At 45.7% G+C, this 19,551-nt stretch overlaps 1 protein-coding gene across 1 annotated transcript in view; it reads right to left on the reverse strand.

Moving 5' to 3' along the window:
- Nucleotides 1–8,860, reverse strand: part of LOC142564995 (lipase member N-like) — a 58,672-nt gene extending 49,812 nt beyond the window's left edge. The window contains exons 1-2 of the mRNA XM_075676227.1: nt 8,625–8,860; nt 6,123–6,339 (exon numbers count right to left, since the gene is read on the reverse strand). Of these exons, the coding sequence (XP_075532342.1) occupies nt 6,123–6,339; nt 8,625–8,822 (415 nt within the window). The 5' untranslated portion in view covers nt 8,823–8,860. The remainder of the gene's footprint in view (nt 1–6,122; nt 6,340–8,624) is intronic.
- Between the last annotated feature and the right edge of the window lie 10,691 nt (nt 8,861–19,551).

A 19,551-nucleotide genomic window follows, 5' to 3' on the forward strand; every position in this document is an offset into this window, starting at 1 on the left:
AAATGGGACCCGTCGATTATGTTGGTTAACTTGGTCTTCTATTCGCAAGGCACGGTGAAGGTTTGGTATGACAGCTACGTTGAATATCTTAACGAGTGGGACACGTGGAAACAGAAGCTGTGGGACTTGTTCGGCCATGGTGACGGGCCGAAGAGTATCGGTAAGAAAGAACTGGCGACCCGCGCCTAGACGTCCACGGAATCATGCGTCTGTTACAGCCAGGATGTGCTGGTACTTTGCCGTAAGGCTGACAGCGATGTGGCTGAGTCGGACAGGTCTCGACATGTACTGAAGGGGATCGGTGACGGCGTTTTAAACCAGCTCATCTGCAAAAATTGTGGAACAGTGCCGGACATCATAAAAGAATATCAACGCTTTGATCAGGCAATGAGTAGCCGCATTGCAACACCATTCGCACGTCTGCCGAACACAGCTGCGACATCCTCTTGTGACGTCCGGCGAGCAGTGCAGCGACCATCATCATCGGATGACCTGACGCGGATAGTGCGGTGACGACTGGAGGACATGGCTTCTTCAGACTTTTTTTCGCCCCCGAGTGAGTCGAAGAACTTGCCTACAAAATCATTGGTGCAGGAATTAGTCCGCGAACACCTAGCTAATGTTGGAGTTCATTCTGTATGTGCCGTTGCCACTCGACATATGTCTCATGCTCGGTCCACGGTCTCTCACATCTGTCCGCCGTATCCTGCACGCTACCAAAATCCTACCGAGTGGCGAACCGCAAACGATCGGCCAATCTGTTTTGCCTGTGAGCGTAACGGTCCCGTTGCTCACCATTGTAACAACTGTACTTTCTGACGTAAAGTCAAGCTCTTGCGTCAAACGCTTGCCTTTGCTTCTTTGTTGTTGATAAATTCGACTTCGCCTTCCATCTGCTAGCCGCCTGATTAGCTCGATGGTAGAGCGGCTGTCCCGGAAAGGCGGTGGTCCCGGGTTCGAGTCCCGGACCGGGACGAATTTTTCTTCAACTGCAAAGCTTTGCTTTCAACTAACCCATACGAGTTTCCTTTCTAGCTCTTAGCTATTTTTGGGTGGATGTCTCATTTTCCCTTTATTAACTGTACTTTCTCCTCCCCTCGGTGGCTGCCATTCACCAGTTATTATCGCACCGAACAGGGCCAGCGTTGTTACCACCCTCCATTGGCACAAAAACAGCCAAACAATGACGCTATTGCTCATTGGAACAGTACCTCGTCGTCATTCCGATGTCACCACTTCTGTTCGCCACCAGCTCGCAGATCATCATCCCTGATGCAGCCCCAACGCCCGTCTCCAGAAAGCTAAGCGACACAGCTCGCGGAGGTAATGCTACATTGAAGACTCAACCGCAATACCCTCTGATTACATTGCCGACCGATCAGAACTTGATTGATGGATGTTTTAGGCGTTGGCGTCACAGTCAAATCACTCATTGACACTGGCGCGCACGTATCTATGATGAGTGCCCAAATGAGCCAGCCGCCTCCTGTCACCCGCCGAGAGGATATTTTCAATTACTGATTGGGAGTGCCTGGAGTTAGTTTGGACAGTTGCCGAATTCCACCCCACTAGATGACCATGGCGACCCTGGCTGCACCGCTGTGCTGCCATCATCATCATCATCAGGGCTTGGCTCAATAAGCCGCCTTAAGCGCAGCCAGCCAGGCGCCAGAGCACGAGGAGTGGTAACAAGGAAGCTGGCCAGTTGGTCCAGGGCTTCGGGCAGTAAACGCAGTCTCTTGAATGTATCTTGCACCCTGTGTCGTCTCTGAGATCCTCAGCTGGCCGTTGGGTGTGAAACCACGGCCCTGAGCTCAAATGTGGCGCCCGCAACGTGGGCCAGCTGGTTGTTCACAGAAGATAGTCATCAGGGCTGTTTGTTTGTAAGCTGGGTTTTTTGTCATTGTGACGGTACCAGTTGTGGTGTCTTTCGTGGTTGGGTTACCGCATTTTGTTCGGCGGTATTTTCGTGCGCAACACCCAGATGAGCGTTTGCGAGAATATGTTCGGGCAATGTAGGAACTCTTTTCGGCGCTCTGATCGCAGCACCACCGAGTCCATTCGCGTGAAGCGAAACGGAACACAATATAGACACGCATTTTGAGCAACGATCTCAGATCGTGCCCCAAGAAGCTGGCCAGTTGGCCTGGGGCTTCGGACATTTAAGGTTGTCTCTTCTATGGCTCTTGCATCCTGTGCCGTCTACGAGCTGGCAAGTGGCTCTGAAGTCACGGCCCTGAGCTCACACGAGGGATCGATCGATCGATTGATCGTTATTAGATCTATCTATCTATCTATCTATCTATCTATCTATCTATCTATCTATCTATCTATCTATCTATCTATCTATCTATCTATCTATCTATCTATCTATCTATCTATCTATCTATCTATCTATCTATCTATCTATCTATCTATCTATCGTCTTACACTGACCCAGTGACCCAAGTTGTCTAACAGTTTGAGCCACAAGGTACGCGCTTGTGCTTTGTCGTCTTCTTTTCCTTGTCGTCATTTCAGCTTCGTGATATGACTCGCGGCATGCCTTCGTCATGGCAGTTTGTACACAAAAGCAGTGACCCAACTTGCCTAATAAATTGAACCACTAGGTATATCCAATTTGTTGTGATGCCTCGTGCTGGTTTGATTGTCATCATTCCATATTTGCTATCCGACTGTCGTCATGCTTTCGATGTCACACCGTTGTCGTGGTGACGCGGTGGTCGTTCCATTATGGTCATGCTAATGTCGTCATGCTGTCATCAATGTGCATATTTTTTGCAACCGTATTCACGCTAGTAACTTCGTGCTCTCATACTCATACAGCCTTCGTCGTTCCATCGACGTACACCGTCCTTCGTTATTCTAACGTAATTATGCTGCTTCCTTTGAATCACCATTTTTGCCGCCGTTTTCATGCCATTGGCGTCAAAATGTTGATATCATGCATGCGTTGTCAGAGCGTCATTGCTATGACATCCTGGTCCTGCCAGTCTTCACTCCAGCTTCATCATCCGTCTCTCCCCGCCAGGTCGTTGTCGTCATACAGGCTTCACGATACAGTCGTCACAAATTGTTCGCCGTCGTACAGTCGGCGTCATGCATACATCATACCGTCACTAATATTCTGTCACCGTCGTTCCATCATCGTCATTCTGACTTTGTCGCCCCGATGTCGTCATGATGCCTTGCCATCGTTGTCACAGTCATGGTCATATCACTGTCGTCATAACGACGCCGCCACTCTGGCGTTTTACCGTCGTCATCCTTTCAGTAACGTCCTCCTATTGTCGTCATCTCATCGCCATACCGTCTTCGTCGTACCATCGACATGAATTATTCGTCATTGTATCCTAATCATGCTGTCATCATTCCATAGTACTTATGGAGACGCTGTGATTCCATCATCGTCCGGCAGTCACAATCATACATTCAAGGTCAGACCATCGTCGTCATGCTGTTGTGGGCCTACTATCATGGCCACTCCGGCATCGTCACTTGACTCTCAACGTGTAGTCGTCGTGACCTCGTTCTCGTCATACAGCCGCCGTCATCCCCATGCCCTGCTACCTGTGTCACACCATCACCATCATTGCCTCTTTCTGATACAATTCTTATCGTACCGTTGTCGTGATGCCGTCGCAGCCGCCTGATCGCCTTAATTTTGCTTCGTCATCTGGCCATCCTCATCCCTTCATCGTCAGCGATCGTCTTCACATGGTCATCGTCAGACCGTCTTTTTTCGCTATGTTATGTGTTAATTTTTTACTCTGATGCTATATTGTACTAAGTGGTCTTTTACTGTTTTGTGTTATATCATGCATGTTATATAGAGGGTTATTATATTAAGTTTTATGGGGTTCTTAAAAATTGTCTGTGGCAGTTCTTGTGCTTTAGCTGGATTATTCGAAGTGCCGAATATTACTAGCACGAAAAATAAAAATAAATGTTCAACTAATTAATCAAAGATCGTGAATGAACATCTTATTACTTCAGGGCACATATTGCTCTTACAAACTGAGCTTGTAAGACGTATCCATTTCAAATGAATTTGAAGGATGACGTTAGTTTCAAGCTATTATATCACGAAGTGAGCAATTAAATACATGGATGTTCAAGTTACTTATACGCTTCACTGCATAAAAGAGAATTTGGTTAAAAACAACAGTATATTTTAACGGTAAGCTTGAGAACGCATACCTCCAAAGCGGCATTATATTGGAAATTCGTTCCAAGTAGATACGCCTTGCAAACTCAGCGGCTGCAAATTCGTTAATTGCAATATGTGTCATTGCCAGAAAGTAACTATTTCTCAAAAATAATTAGTGGACTTTTGTTAATCAGCCAATTTTGTGTTTCGATTCCTCATGCACTTCCGCTTCTCGAATAGCTCATCTAAAGGAAAAGAATTGTTAGCTATTGCAAAAAAAATCTGTAACACTTAAATATGATCACGCCCACTTGTGAACTGCATCTGTCGGTTATCTGTGTTTTTAGAGAAGATGTATACGGATAGGGTTTCAGTGTGTTTTATTGCGATAGCAATTATATGGACAATCGAAGCGCATTTCTGCCGTTGGGGTCGCCGTCGGCGTGGGAGTCGCCGTTGCCGTGAGGTTCCGTATGAAGTCCAAGGGCGATAACACCGTCGCCACACGCCCTACGCTGAAAGCGTGCGAGAGGTGCCCAGCGAAATCTCGCACGGCGGAAAGGGACGAAATCGAAGGGGAAGCGCGCCGATTTTTCTCCCGCGCGATACACCGAACACTGCGAGGCGCCTGGTGGAGGGTACGGGTGGCTACCGCCTTTCCAGCTACAATTGCGCATGGGGGGGGGGGGGGGGGGGCGTCCAGTCGCGCGACCGTATCTTGAGAGTGATCTGCGTTGGGGCCAGAGTCTATTTACGTCGGTGGCGCGTAGCTACGAGCGTGCTGTGTGTCCTCGGCGCTCGCTTTGCGTTGATGCGACAGACAGCAGGAATGTCACCTCGCTCGTTGCTGTTGCCGCGTTTCCTCATTCGAGCGTTTGGACAGCGAGTTTGTGCGATCCTCGAGTGAGATGTGTTCATGTTTGCCGGTGCGCACGTGACACTACGATTTAGTCAGCGTGCCTATGCTTACGAGCTAATACGACCGATGAAACTAATATCGTTACTTCGTATTGCCGTGCAGTAAATTTCTGCTGCAATCAATGCTGCAGATTTTGCGACAAACTGCGACATCTTTTATACTCCGTCAACAAAAACACAGTGCGCCCCCTATTTACCCGGGCTCCAATGACGTTTGTGGCTAGGTTCCTACTGCTTGCCGACGTGGCGGTATTCGTCCACGCTGGAGCAAAATAATAATACGGGTAGCTGCTGAGCAGCGCAATTAATTTGAGTTCTGCAGTTTCTATGGGAAGGCCATGAATGGGTAGGATTCCCGAGGAGCAACGTGCCTACGAGGAAAGACAAAAGGGAGAGCAAGGAGAATGTACATCGCCGCGGCGAGCGACTAACGCCACCGAAGATCGCGCTGGATAAGTGAACCGCTAGCGCAAAGCTATGCAACATGACGAACTTCCCATCATGCCATGTATCCGAGCTGATCAATATGTAACATGGCGACCACAAGGCTATCGTCACCACCATCACGACCAGAAAAATAATGACCCACCCATCAAGTCAAATAACGACCACCAGCGAAGACAAAAAATGTGCGTGCATACCTTACGTCAATACGACCACCGATCAAGACAATAAATGAATCAGTACGTCTGTTCAAAATTCTGTATCACTGCTGTGTCATAAGCTAAACACCTTCGCTGGCCATGCAGCTGGAGAGAGTGCAAGGGCTCGCGATTTTTGTACCTGTTTGCTGATGTATATACATGTGTCTTCATTTGTTACGACATTTCTTACATGCGCCAGCTTGAAGGGCATCAGATGGCTCCTCTGTGCGTTAATAAAGTTAATATATTGATTGGTGGATTATTATTATTATTATTATTATTATTATTATTATTATTATTATTATTATTATTATTATTATTATTATTATTATTATTATTATTATTATTATTATTATTATTATTATTATACGTTGCTTCATTTCCGAGTATTTCAAAAGTATTTCGCTTACCTGGGCTTTGTGAGGGGTAGTTGATGAACCAAGAGCCCGAGTCAGATAATATTCCCGGCACAAGTACCACGGGATTTCTATAGGTGCCGCTTTCTGACGACGACGTGCTGTTATCCCGAGCCAATGTGCCCACCCTGTCAACTTCCAGAATGTACCCATCGTCGGTGGTGGTCTCAGTCGTCTCGCAGGAAAAACCAAAGTATTCAATTAGCTCGCACTGCAAAGGTGACAGCAAGACAGTGGTGTCACGACTGCTTCGTTCTGTTAGTTTGATAGAAGATTTTATTAAAAGCAACGATTTTGTGAAATCTATTACATACACTTAAATTTATTGTTGCAAATATGAATGTGCATAATAGCTGACTTCGTTTTTTGTGAGTTAATGCGAAATATACAGTGCAAAAGGAATGACTATATTTTGAATCAGACAAAGGCATTATCCGTTGTCTCATGGCAAAAAAAAGGAAAGAATTGCAGTTTTCACATATAAAGTTCAGGCAGCCTCGCGGTAATAACAAATGAAATATGTAATAACATGCATCCTAGCCATAAACCTAGTAAGCCGACGTGTAATGCGGCTCTTTAGTCGCTAAGTAATGCGGAGAGTGCCTTGCTTTTTTGCCGTTGGACGTGTCGCTAAAACATCGCTTTGCCCGAGCTGTAACAGGAAATTGGGTATTGTTGTTGAAAGGCAAAACTTTAGAAGCGTCAACGTATCGTTGTAGTACAGAGGAGAAGAGACGAATGTAGTGACCGTAAAATAAAGTTAGGAGGAACCTCTCTGAACGGGAACTGTCCAAGATATGCGTGACATTATACTGGCGTGGTGCGGTAGGTGTTATGCGTGGTAATGATGTGTGTGTACTGGGGACGAGGAGTGGGTTACGCTGATGTAGTATGTGTTATTTATTTATAAATGCGTGAGGAGTAAGAGCAGACAGACGCAAATATTCACATTGTCGAACCTACATGCACATCCCCCCCCCCCTACCGCCGGCCGCCGTATAACGCAGCGCATATCTTCGACAGTTCCCGTTCAGGAGGTACAAATGTACTTGTGTGCGCGTTGCCCGATACGGCACAACCAACGCGTTAATGCAGTCATAGGCAGCGTAGGGCAGACGGCTGCGCGTGCATGCGTAATTAATGCACGAGTGACGCATTCCCCCGTTTTGGTTCCCTCTTAGTCACTTCCATTCTCACTGTTCGGGTGTTTGCCAGGCTATACCATATAGCTTGCTATCTCCTGCTTAGTATAGGCTTACGCATTTCTGTCCTTGGTTTAATGCCTGTTTTCTACGTGTTGCGTATGGGGTAGGGCGAAATCGGTCGGCCTCGTAGAATGTTTTGTGCCAGGCGGCTTATTCTTACCGCGGAAGATGGGTCGCTTGCCACAATACTCGGGATGATAGCTATCAATCACACACACAATCGGCTTAACTGCTCGTTCACGCCTTCTATTACGGAAGGGGTTTTAAGGCTTCTCATGGAAATGTTCGACCCAGTCGTTATATAGTGCTATGCATTAAGACTGCTTTAACACACGAAATGAAACGAAAAAGAACGCCTGTGCTCGCCAACATGCGAATCGTCATATCTTTCTCATCATTAGTTCTAGCAACCGCTATATGCTAATATTGCAGCACGTCGAGATGCCACAGTCACATTACATGGATTGATTTGTTTTTCGATGTTCTATTGTTCTGCTGTCACACCAACTTCCATATTTTACAAAACCCGGCTGCTATGTAAGTTTAGAAAGACTATATATGGTGCAACACTTGATACTGCCAGCTCCCGCTCTCCTAAGAGCCCGAAATCACTACATTACAGATTTGGGTAAATTTTAAACGTATCCATGGTGCTTTTCATTTTGCGTCACGTGCTGTTTAATGTTCAAGTGGAAACAGTGAATTCACCACTCTAGTAAGAGCTTGCGGGAAATTGCCTACATGCATACAACGCTTTGAGGGAATCCCGCCAGAATAGCAGTCAAATCAGAATCTGTGCTTGAAACCTAGCATGATTTTGTCATGACCATAAACTCTAGGCGCACTTCCTGCTCAGTTTATTGGCAGCTACCATCACAAAAAGAAACAGGAAAACGTTGGAAGCTTTTTAATTGTAGGAGGCGTAACGCGTTTGAGTTCCAAGTCGAAGCAGACATTTACAAGAAACGTAACCCTCAGCGACTTTTTTACTGATGCCAGGAAGAAGCAATACACAACAGCTCAGGCGAGAGCGCGCTGTCACATTAGGCGAATATTGTCTTCATTCCAAGGTTTTTATTCCATCTACATTGCGTGAGAATTGACGTCATTCCAGTATAAGAAACTGAGCACTCTTTTTAAAGCATATGTTCCTGCTATTTTTCTTGCATTGATTAAAAACCTACTAGATGTAGACTGAGGAAATATTTTTAAAGGAAGGCCTTCCCTGCGATTAGTTTCTTTACAGGAGGCAAAAACTCGCAAATTTTCGCAAGAGAAGGCTAAAGCTTACCGTTGTCATCTTCGCTTGCTCTTCCACGTCAGAAGCAAATAATGGCGTGATGGAAATCGGGAACAAGACGACGCAAAGAAATAGCGTCATCGTAAAACACGAGTGTGCCCGAAGATATCGCATACTGCCACCTGATCCGCGCAAATTCGTTGCACACGAGCGAGCGTAGAAGCGTTGCAAGTTCATTTCTGCGCGCATGTTTATACGCTCACTGTTTTGCTCGCGTCGTTAAGCGCCTGTCGTGTCACCCTTTTCTGTCGGTCGAGCTAACAGCCCTGTCGAGCTCAGCCTAAATGCAGATTCATTCATAGCAGCTGCTAAATGGAATAACGGCTCAGCTTATCAAAAAAAAAAAAACACCACTGCTGCTCTTAGGTTTTGTATTGGTGTTTCTGAAGTGCGTACTGTGCCATCGCATGAAAGCGTGGCACTTTATATCAAAGCCTCTTCATCCCACTCCATCAGGCACTGCATTGTGATTACTTCACACTTATGTGAAACTTTGTGTATTGTGAAACATTGTGTATTGTGAAACATTGTGTATTGACATTCAATTGTAGCACACAAAGCTTGCTACCACATGACTAAAAAAATAACACTTGTTTGTGCCAAATATAGGTCACCGTTTAACAAAAGAACATTTTTACAATAGCTCGGGAAACTACTCGAGACCTAGAATGATCGTAACACTCCTGTCATTTTATAGGGCGATATCAACATTCACGTCCCTCAAAATGACTCTTGTAATTATTTTTCATGCTGATTTACCCGCTCACGAAGGCCTGTGACAACTAATCACATCTTTCACTCGTATAACAAGCTCGCGACGAAGTATCCTTGATCACATTGTAACTAGTCATCCATCACAGATACGCGTAAGAGGCACCATCTCATGCGACGTTTCTGATCATTTGCCAGTATTTGCAATATAAAATGCGACTTACCAAACAAAAAAATCAAAAACACAGCGCACACTTTACAACAAGAGAATAATTCCCACTTTTTAGCATGGTATAACTGGCAAGAAATATATTCTGTAGGATCCACTGAGGATAAACATCTTGCAACGCCTCATGACGGCTGTAGAGGCCACTATCACAGTTACCAGAACAAATTACAAACGCAAACCATGGATAATTACTGGCCTCTCGCGCTCCCTTAACCACAAGAGTAACATGCATAAAAAGACAAAGCGACAACTAAGTAAGGCTAACCTCAAAGCTAGGTATGAGCGCTACAACCACCTTAATAAACATTGAGAAATTTCGAAACACAACTACTTCGATTCAAAACTAGCACAAGCATATAATGAGAGTACGCCAACGTGCAGAGTTATTGACGAATCCTTAAATAAGTAAAATACAGATAGCGCTGTGGCAGGAATTTTTGATTGTGTTGCCATTAGAACTAATAACAGCGCTACAATAAACGTGTATAATGACCATTTTGCCAATCTAAGTTTTACCAACAACACAAGGCGCTCAGCCAGGATTTTTTTCTCGGGAAGGCGGAGGGACAAAGAGGCCATTATTCCCTGTCAAGTTTGCCATACTTGGTGTGGTGGCTTCGACGGGGCGGCCGGACGAGAGATCTACGGCGTGAGGCCTAACAGCCGGGGTGCGAGGGGCAGCAAAAGAGCCGGGCTGCTCTAGTCGACGAGAAGAGAAAGAATGCGTTTATTCAAGTGAGGGAAAGGAAAAACGGCAGGGTACACTTACACCATTGGGCGCCGAGCGGCGGTAGCGGTCATACCCATTCCAAACCGAAACTGGGCATCGAAACAGGATATCACATCTCCTCTTCCTTGAAAGAAAATTCGCCACTCGCTCTCCTCGCTCAAGAAAAGCAAGAGCCATGCTCAAATGTATTACAAAGAACACAATTGTAAGGAGTTATACAATGAATAAACAGTAACACAATGATAACTTTTTTGAGAAAGAAAGCATACGATATAAAGACACTGGCAATGAACACAAATTCATGAGCGCAATTGCCCTGAAGTTCGCAAGGGTGCCCGTCTTGGGAGGACAACCACGGGATGCGTACTTGCAGATATACGTCATACATGACAATAAGAGTTCTATGAATACAAGAAAACAGAGAATGGGAACATCCATGTACCCCTGGACAACACGGATGGGTGGCTCATTCACTTTGAGCCTGTGTCTAGACAGCTCTGTGGGCGTCGTGGATTGAAGAATGTGCGTAATGCACGTTTATACTGCATGAATGTAGGGAATATCCCCCCCCCCCCGTGAGGATACTATATGACGTGAGTAACATGAAAAAAGACTTTTGGGATAAAAAGACAAATTTGTATGACGTTCATTACCGTAGTGAACATGTGCGCATTGCACGTTTAAGCTGCAAGAAATGTAAGATACAAGAAATGTAACCTATCCCCTCCGTGAGGATACTACGGGACTTAAGTAACATGGAAATATTTTTTAAAGATGTTGGTGCCCCTAGGCTCCATTGTTTAATCCTAAAATAACATGAAGTACAGCGGTAAACGAAGAGTAACTGGGAGATGGGCGCAATGCACCTTTACGCTGCCAGAAATCCCCCTTTTGAAGGATATTACTTGCGTACTCTTTGCCTAACAAACCTGTACGGAAACACATTTTTGGCGTAAGAGCCGAATTCACAGGGGAGGGCTGAAAGCTCTGTAGAAAATAGGGCAAGGCAGTAAAGCTACTCGAGAACATAATCCTTAAACCGCACAGGGGTTTTTCTGTGACGTGAAGAAATACGGAGAAGTTATTCTGGTTGTTTGATAGGACCAGATGAATTATTACTTGCGCAGGAACTGGAATGTGGTTCGGTGTCCTGAGTGCCTTCAGGAGCCGTATCTTGGGATGGAGTGTCGTACTGAAGCTCAAGAGATCCTTCTGCATGGGGTGAACCCGGTCGCGGGAGTAAAACAGGAGGTTGTAATGAAGTGGATGCCGCAGGAAAACTGGTACTACTAGCAGCTAGAAGAAAACGTGGAAAACTGTCATCAAAGGATGAGTTGTCATCGAAATGACTTATTTCATCGGTCGTTCATCATGTCGTATCGGGTATTTCACCACTTTAGAAGCATTCCAACGCTTGCCATTTTCAAGCTGGAAAGAACTTCGACCCACTTTACGATAAATCTTCAACGGACCGGAGTATTTAGGACCATATTCCCGTGAGGTACGCACTCTGACAAGATCTCCTGGTTGAAACTGAGGAAATTCGGTTGCGCGACGGCGTTCTACATACTTTGTAGTATTTTCCTGTTTTTGACATACTCGACTCTGCACTTCCTTGCGCAACTTCGGAGAAGCAAATTCAGGATGAATTGGAGGCCTGTTTGCGACGTCAAGCCGAGTCAAGAGTTGACGACTATGGAGCAGCATAGCTGGAGACACACCGGTAGTCCTGTGTGGTGTGAACCTGTGAATGGCGAAGTATTCTAAGACTGCAGACCTGAGGTCTCGTGGTTGCAAAATAGCAATCTGTGTGAATTCTTTGAGAACACGGTTGAATCTTTCTACCTGGCCATTTGCCTGTGGGTATTAAAAAGAAACAAGAAATGCTCAATGCCTCTCTCTTTCAGGAAGTTCTGAAATTCTGCAGAAACAAATTGTGATTCATTGTCGGACACTATGGCATCAGGAAATCCTTCTCTACTGAATATGACTAGGCATGATGGTTTCGGATGTGACTGAAGGCATAAAAGCAACTTCGGGCCACTTGTAATGATAGTAAACAATGTCTAAAGCGAAGTGTGTATACTGTGCAGCACGTTTAAGAGGACCTATATGTCTATGGCTAATTTTTCCAATGGTCTTAACGGTCATTCTACAAGTTGTAGTGGAGCAAAAGAAGGTATGGCAGATTTGTCTGCTTGTTCACACACAAAGCAGCCTCTCACAACTTCCTTGACTTGTCTATTCATGTGAGGCCACCCGTAGATACCTCTCAGTCTGTGCTTCGTTTTATTGATGTCTAAATAACCCTCATGAGGAATAGACAGCTGTTTCGGACGCAAGGACGCAGGAAGAACGATGCGTTCTCCTCGAAGAAGCACTTTATTCACGTTGGATAATTCAGACTGTACGGAAACACATGCCTGTAATTCTGGCGGAAGACTGCAGCAGTTCTCCATCCTTTATTTTTTTTCTTCAATGCTTGGTAAACTGAATCAGCCTTCGTAGTTCCTTGAAACTCTTCCTTTATGGTGCATGCTGAAACCGAAGACACTATTTTCTCATCCAGTGCTGGTTCAAATTCGGGAGGAGTAGGTAGGTGTGACAATGCATGTGCGATGATATTTTGGTCACATTTGCAGAACTCAACGTTGGAATTGCAATAGAGTAATCTTGCACTCCATCTTGAAATCCTTAATGGACGCTGTCCCTTTGAAGATAGAAATGTAACCAGAGCCTGGTGATCAGTTCGCAGCGTGAACTGTCTACCCTGCCAGTAAACATGCCAATGTTCACAAACAAAAAGACATGCCAATGCTTCCTGTTCGCCCATGGAGTAGCATCGTTCTGCGGAAGATAACGTTCGAGATACAAAAGCCACTGTAAAGAGCTCATTTCCGCATTTTTGCTCAAGGACGGCTTCTAGGCCAACGTCATAAGCATCAACAGTTACAACTATACGAAGATGCAGTTGAAACATGCGTGCCACCAGACGTGATGCAAGTACGTCTTTAATCGCTTGAAAGCGGTTTTCAGTATCCCAATCCCAGACAAAGGCTTGTGGTTGCTTTAAATGTTTTCTTAGTTGTTCCACTAAGTCAGAATACTGCGGGATAAATTTTGCCTAATATCGCGTGAAGCCCAGGAGTGAATATAGAGCCTTTTTGTCATTAGGTGGTGGTGCCTCCACAATTGCATGGATTTTGCTATCCATTGGCGAAATGCCATTTGTAGAAATTTTATGTCCTAGGAAAGTTCATTCTGGGATACTGAATACGCACTTGTGGTTAAGGTGCATGCCATCAACACCTATTCTGGACAGGACAGTGTGCAAGGTTCTATTTGGTCACGTTGAGTTTGACCCCGCATAAGAACATCATCAAGGAAGCACAAGGTGCCTGCACAGTCTTTTAAAACCGATGACATTATCTGGTAAAAAGTGGAAGGCACAGATGCCAATCCGAAACACAAACGGTTAAAGCGAAAAAGACCGCAGTGAGTGATGAACGTAGTAAGCTCATGGCTTTTCTGGGGCAATAAAATCTGATTCTACGCGAACTTTAAATCCAACTTCGGCAGTGGAAAGCCCTCGGTAGTGGAAAGGCGTTGATCACAATAGCCTTGCTGGGTTCCCTGAGATCGACGCGAAGTCGAATGGAATTGTCTTTCTTCCGAACCATGACGAGCGGAGAAACACACTCGGACGCTGACGCTCGTTCGATGATATCGGCTGATTCCAGCAGATGCAGTTCGGCGGAGACTTGATCACGAATAGCCAGAGGTAGAGGACACAGTTTCGCTGAGACTGAGTGTACTGAAGCTCGAAGACCAACGTCGTGGATGAAGCCCTTTACAAGTCCGAATTGTCCTGAGGACAGATTGGCGAACTCTGCTGGAACGTTGTGCGGTAGAGACGAAAGCTGAACGCTTGGTTCAGCTGGAGTTCTTGATACTTCTTGACATGTGGGCGAAAACCCTTGAGTGTCAGTGCCCAAAGCTTGAATCGCGTCTACGACCCGAAGAAAAGTGCCTTGGTTCGGGACGTGAAATGTCTCTACTGCAGCCTTATTGCGATACTTGACGAGAATGGAGAAATGACCTGAATGCAAAATTTCTCGCTGCGAATAATTCTTGAGTCCAAGACTCGAAGGAGAGAGGGGACACCCGTCAACTGCTCTTCGTACAAGGAGCTGTTCATCAGCGACATTGTAGCTCCTGTATCAACGAGAAATTTGGGTGGATTAATCGCAATGAGGACTTCGCTATAAAATACTGCCGAATGGGAATTCAGTGCTTAAATTGTAAGCACAGAATGCACTGTAGTGGCTGATTCTGTCTTGGCGGTAGCGTAAACAAGCTGAGCTAGAGCAGGGGACTGTCGATGCATCCCGTTCCTCAAGCGGCAAACTGAAGCGTAATGTCCCACTTTTCCGCACCCACGTCAGGCAACATATTGGATGCGATGTGGTGAGGTGAACCACATCGGCAGCAATACACTGCGAAGTCTCGACTGGCTTCGCGGAGTTCGGCCCAGGCGCCATGTGGACTTTGCGTCCAGACGCGATGGACAGGTGAGCGGTTGAAAATTTCAAGTTCCTTTTGAACTTGCTCCAAGCTTCGTCCGGTTTCCTCAGCCTTCTTGAGCATGAAGAAAGGTCCTTCTTTGAGTAACTATTCACGTATTGTTGCTGATGCGACGCCTTGCAACATTTGGTTACGAAGGGACTCTTCGTGCCATGCGCCGAACGCACAAACTGAAGCTAGCCTTTGTAATGTGGTGACGAAGTCCTAGAAGGTTTCTCCGGGTTGTTGTTTCCTATCCCTGAACATAATACGATGTACGAAGGGATTTGTGCTTTGCTTGTAATGTCGACCAAAGATGCGAAGAATATATTCGAATGTTGCAGGTGGCCAGGTCCGTTTGCGGCGCCAGGTTGTAGTAGAGACGCTGTCCATGAAAGCCTCAATTACCGAGTAAAATCGCCTTCTTCCTCTCGGCTTGTATTGCCTCGCATCTGGTCGCGTGGAGTAGCGTGCAAAAAGAACGTTTTCAAGTCAACCACGGCATCGTAGAAGTACCGGGTAATGCAAGCAAAGGCGGCATGGGCGGTGCGAACGCCATGCTGGGCACCGGAAAGAAACACGGGGGGACTTGAGGTGGACGGAGCAGAAGTAGACGTAGTTGTAGCATTTTGCATGCCAGAACTCACTTAGGAGTAGTAGTAGAATGGCAGAGACAAGCAGCAGCAGAATAAACGGTCCACCTCGTCGCCAGTTTCTGGTAGCTTCGACGGGGTGGCCGGACGGGACACCTACGGCGTGAGGCCTAACGGCCGGGGTGCGACGCGCCGCAAAAAAAGTGCCCGGCTGCTCTAGTCTGGTACCAGACAAAGGATGCTATTCCTGTGAGGGAAAGGAAATACGGCAGGGCACACTTAGACCATTGGGCGCAAACTCGCACTAGCGGTCATAACCATTCGAAACCGAAACTGGGTATCGAAACAGGGAATCACGCTAGGCGTACAATCAACTATTACCTAGAGATCTGCCTGAACGGGTGTGCCATCCTGCGCCTGTCTAGGGTGGCGTTCGAAAGATATGCGCTTTTCTTCTAGGCGACGTGACAGGCATAAATGGAGTAGGGCGCCGGCCGGAATAATTTCGGGGGTCGGGGGAGGGGGCGGGCTGAAGTTCGGCAGCTCTATCCACGGCTACACCACTGTAACAAGACAATTTTACGTGGCATCGTGCATTGCTGGCACGTTGCGTTGCGTGCGTTGCTGGCACGAAAAATCTATTCATTTTTGCTTCATCATGCAACCTACGATGAAACAAAAAATAATTATTTGGCTGAAGAACGCAGTCAGCGCATGACGATGGCATGTCACTTGAACTTATGAAAAAAAATTCTGTACACTTTTAGATCAACCCTTAGCACAAGTTAGCGATTATATCACAGTGAAGCTGTTTATGGATAGGGTTCCGTGTATTTTTCGTGTGCGTCAACAAAGACTATCTTCATCAATGGCTCATACCGCCTGAAGCAATAAAAGAGCAATATCTTATGGCCCCGTAAGGCAGAGGCTACAAGCACTCAGCAAATTAAAGCGAACAGTGCTTACATTTTTTTTTTTCTAATCACGCATACAACATACAGAACAGCCTGTGCAAAACTTTCATCATCAATGGTTCATGCCAACGTAAGCAATGGCTCATACACCCGTAAGCAATGGATGCCCCCGAGCAGCGCATTTTCTTTGTGTTCTTCAGTTGCTATGGGAAGGCCACGTATAGTTAGACAAAAAATATTGAGCCATTCCGCTCTGTCACAACTTGCTGCTGTGCGCCGTCCTCTGCATGTATACGAGCACTGTCTTCTCTTTGTCCGCGCTCCGATCACGTTCGTGGCTAGTTTCCTCCGGCTCCCCGATGTTCCATTAATTGTCAACGCTGGAGAGCACAAAAAAATAATAAAACAGCTGCTGCCGAGCAGCGTATTCCATTTGTGTTCTGCAGTTGCTATGGGAAGGTCACGTATAGTTAGGACTGCCGAAGACCAACGTGCCTACGAGTAAAGATGAAGTGAACTTGGCTAGTCAAGCTGTTTCTAATTTAGCTCTTTTTTTCTCGCCCCAGCCACTTTTCTGAAACTCCATGTATGTGGTAAATAAATTAACTCAACTCAGCTCAAAGAGCAACGGTAATGTTAACGGTGCCAGCGGGCGGCAAACACCACCGACGATCGTGCCGAAAATGCGAAGCTCATGGGGCAATGCAGAGAAGACGACGCATGTCACGAAGCGGAGAACAGGGCAAAAAGAAAAAGAAACGCAAGTGTCACGCAACTCCAACGGAAATCTTTAAAGACAATAAATATGCGTGCGTACCTTTCTTCACTCCGATGAAAACAACAAGTGATATCGTACCTTTCTTAAAAATTCTGTGTCACTTCTGTGCCGTGCGCTAAACAGCTTCGTGGGTCATGCACTTTCACAGAGTGGAATTCCTCAAAACGTTTTGAATTACGGAGGTGTGTAGGCTCTCCTCTTGAAAAATCGTGGCGGTGAACAGAAAACGCCTTGTGGCAAAGGCAACTATCTCGCGAATGCTCTGTAGCTCTCTATATAATGTAGGTATATTGGGAAAATTTATACTAAAATTGGCCATTAAGACTACTCTGTAATTATGCCAAGCTTCATTTACTTGTCATAATTACATCACAGTGAAGTTGTAAACGTTACAGAATTCCCGTCTGCTGTCAGTACATGGGCATCTACGGGGGAAGTATTGTTACAGAAAACGGCTGTAATTCTTGTTTTGTCAATACATGTTATATGGGAATTAGCCGCTGAAGCAACTCCAACACTGGTCCGAGTATCAATTAAGTTTCGCAACTATATAGTTCACAGCGAAGTTGTAAATATTGTGGAATTCCCTTCTGATGTGAGCACATGGGCTTCCAGGGAAGGGCAACGAACAGCCCCATGTTATATGCAATATTGCACAATTGCAACACGGCACATATTGCAATTTACGAATTGTGGCCGGTGAAATTGCAAGGCCTATCCACTTGGAATGAATTCCCAAAATTTCCCGCGCTCTGGCGGGAAAATAAGAGAATGTGGCTGACTTTAGTTTTATTCTGGTGGCTTAGTGGCAGCAGTATCAGTTTGGCAAGCGGCGGTCAGACAACGTTTATATTTTCGCACGGTGAAGCTGCGATAGGAGTATCGTATCTTCTGGTAAACCAGGAATTCTTTCAAGCATCGGAAGTACAGATACACGTCTTGCCAGACGCATCATGAAACATGTACAAGATTCTCAAAGAGTAGCTGAGATTCCATCTTAGATACATGTATGTTCGATACTGCCCAGAACTGCCCGAAACATAACAAGCACTCTCGGCATTTTCGTTCCGCCTTGCGAAATTCTGGCCAGCTGATCCTTCGCTTTGGCTAATGCAAATCAACAGCCTATTCGTGCTGGGTCGTATGAGACTTCCATATTTCACGGCGCTGTATCTGCGCTTCTTCTAGAGATGGCCGTGAAATCAGAGACGTCATTCTTACTCCGCCCGAGACAAACCTCTGCGACAGTTTATCAGCTGAGTTCCTCAAGCATACCGCTGGCTGCTGCGTGTTGTTGGTGGCCAGCAATCTTAGCTATTCTGACTCACTCTGTATGTATATTGCAAATATAGCTTTTATATACTCGCAACAACCCCGTAACAATATATATGTTACTTGTTAGTTGTCATGATGCTGTCATGTCATTGGTATCCATGTGCGTGACAGAAAACTGCTGTTTAAGATTATTGTGGCTAAGCATGAAGTCGAGGGGTCGAATTCCGATCACGGTGGCCACATTTCGATGGTGGCAAAGTGCGAAAACACCTACGTACTTAGATTTAGGTGCACATTAAATAATCCCTGGTGGTCTAGGTTATTCCGGAGTTATCCACCACGGCGTGTCTGATAATCAAATTAACGTTATGGCACTTGAAACCACATAACTTAATTTTAATTTAGGACGGTTGTGCAGTAATGCCTTTTGGATTAGTCGGTTCTTCATATACTCTGACATGCTGCCCAGATACTGAGAGGCATCGTGCGCGACTCTTAGGAGTTCTAGGAGTGTCAAGGACATCGACAAGAAATGTTGGCAGTTCCATGAAGATCAGAGTCGGCACACGAGACAACTTGTTCACATCCTCATAAAGCGAATATCGGTAGCAGCCATGAAAGAATGACACCACGGAGTGCATTGTCCATCATGTGATAGAGTATGCATCCCAAATTTCAGCCCCAACTCACCCTGTAACGAACGGCGACCAGGCCTCTCATCTATAAGTGCAGTTTCCCGTCAGTTGCCGGCCTTTCTTCAACTGGGCCTCTTTTCAACGACTGCCGGCATTCTCACCTTATTTCGCACAATCGGGTTTCAGCTGAACTCCTTTTACAGTCAATTCACTTGTCTCGGAACTAAGGCAACCTTTTAATGTTAAAGTTTTTTATCTTTAACACGACAAAGCTGCTCCGCTCCATATATTTTCAGCGGTCGTACGTTTTCCATGATGCACGCATTTTAGTCAGTTTCCGTTCATATATTTTTGGGTTCCTGATAGACGTAGTAACCATACCATGCCACAAGACTATGCTACTAAAACAATTATTTCATTTTCCTGGGGCATTCTGCAAGCTTTTACCTCCTTAGCATTGTTATCATTATAAGGAAAACAACAAAACTTG

The sequence above is a fragment of the Dermacentor variabilis genome, chromosome 11, assembly GCF_050947875.1.
Source record: "Dermacentor variabilis isolate Ectoservices chromosome 11, ASM5094787v1, whole genome shotgun sequence".
NCBI lineage: Eukaryota > Metazoa > Arthropoda > Arachnida > Ixodida > Ixodidae > Dermacentor > Dermacentor variabilis.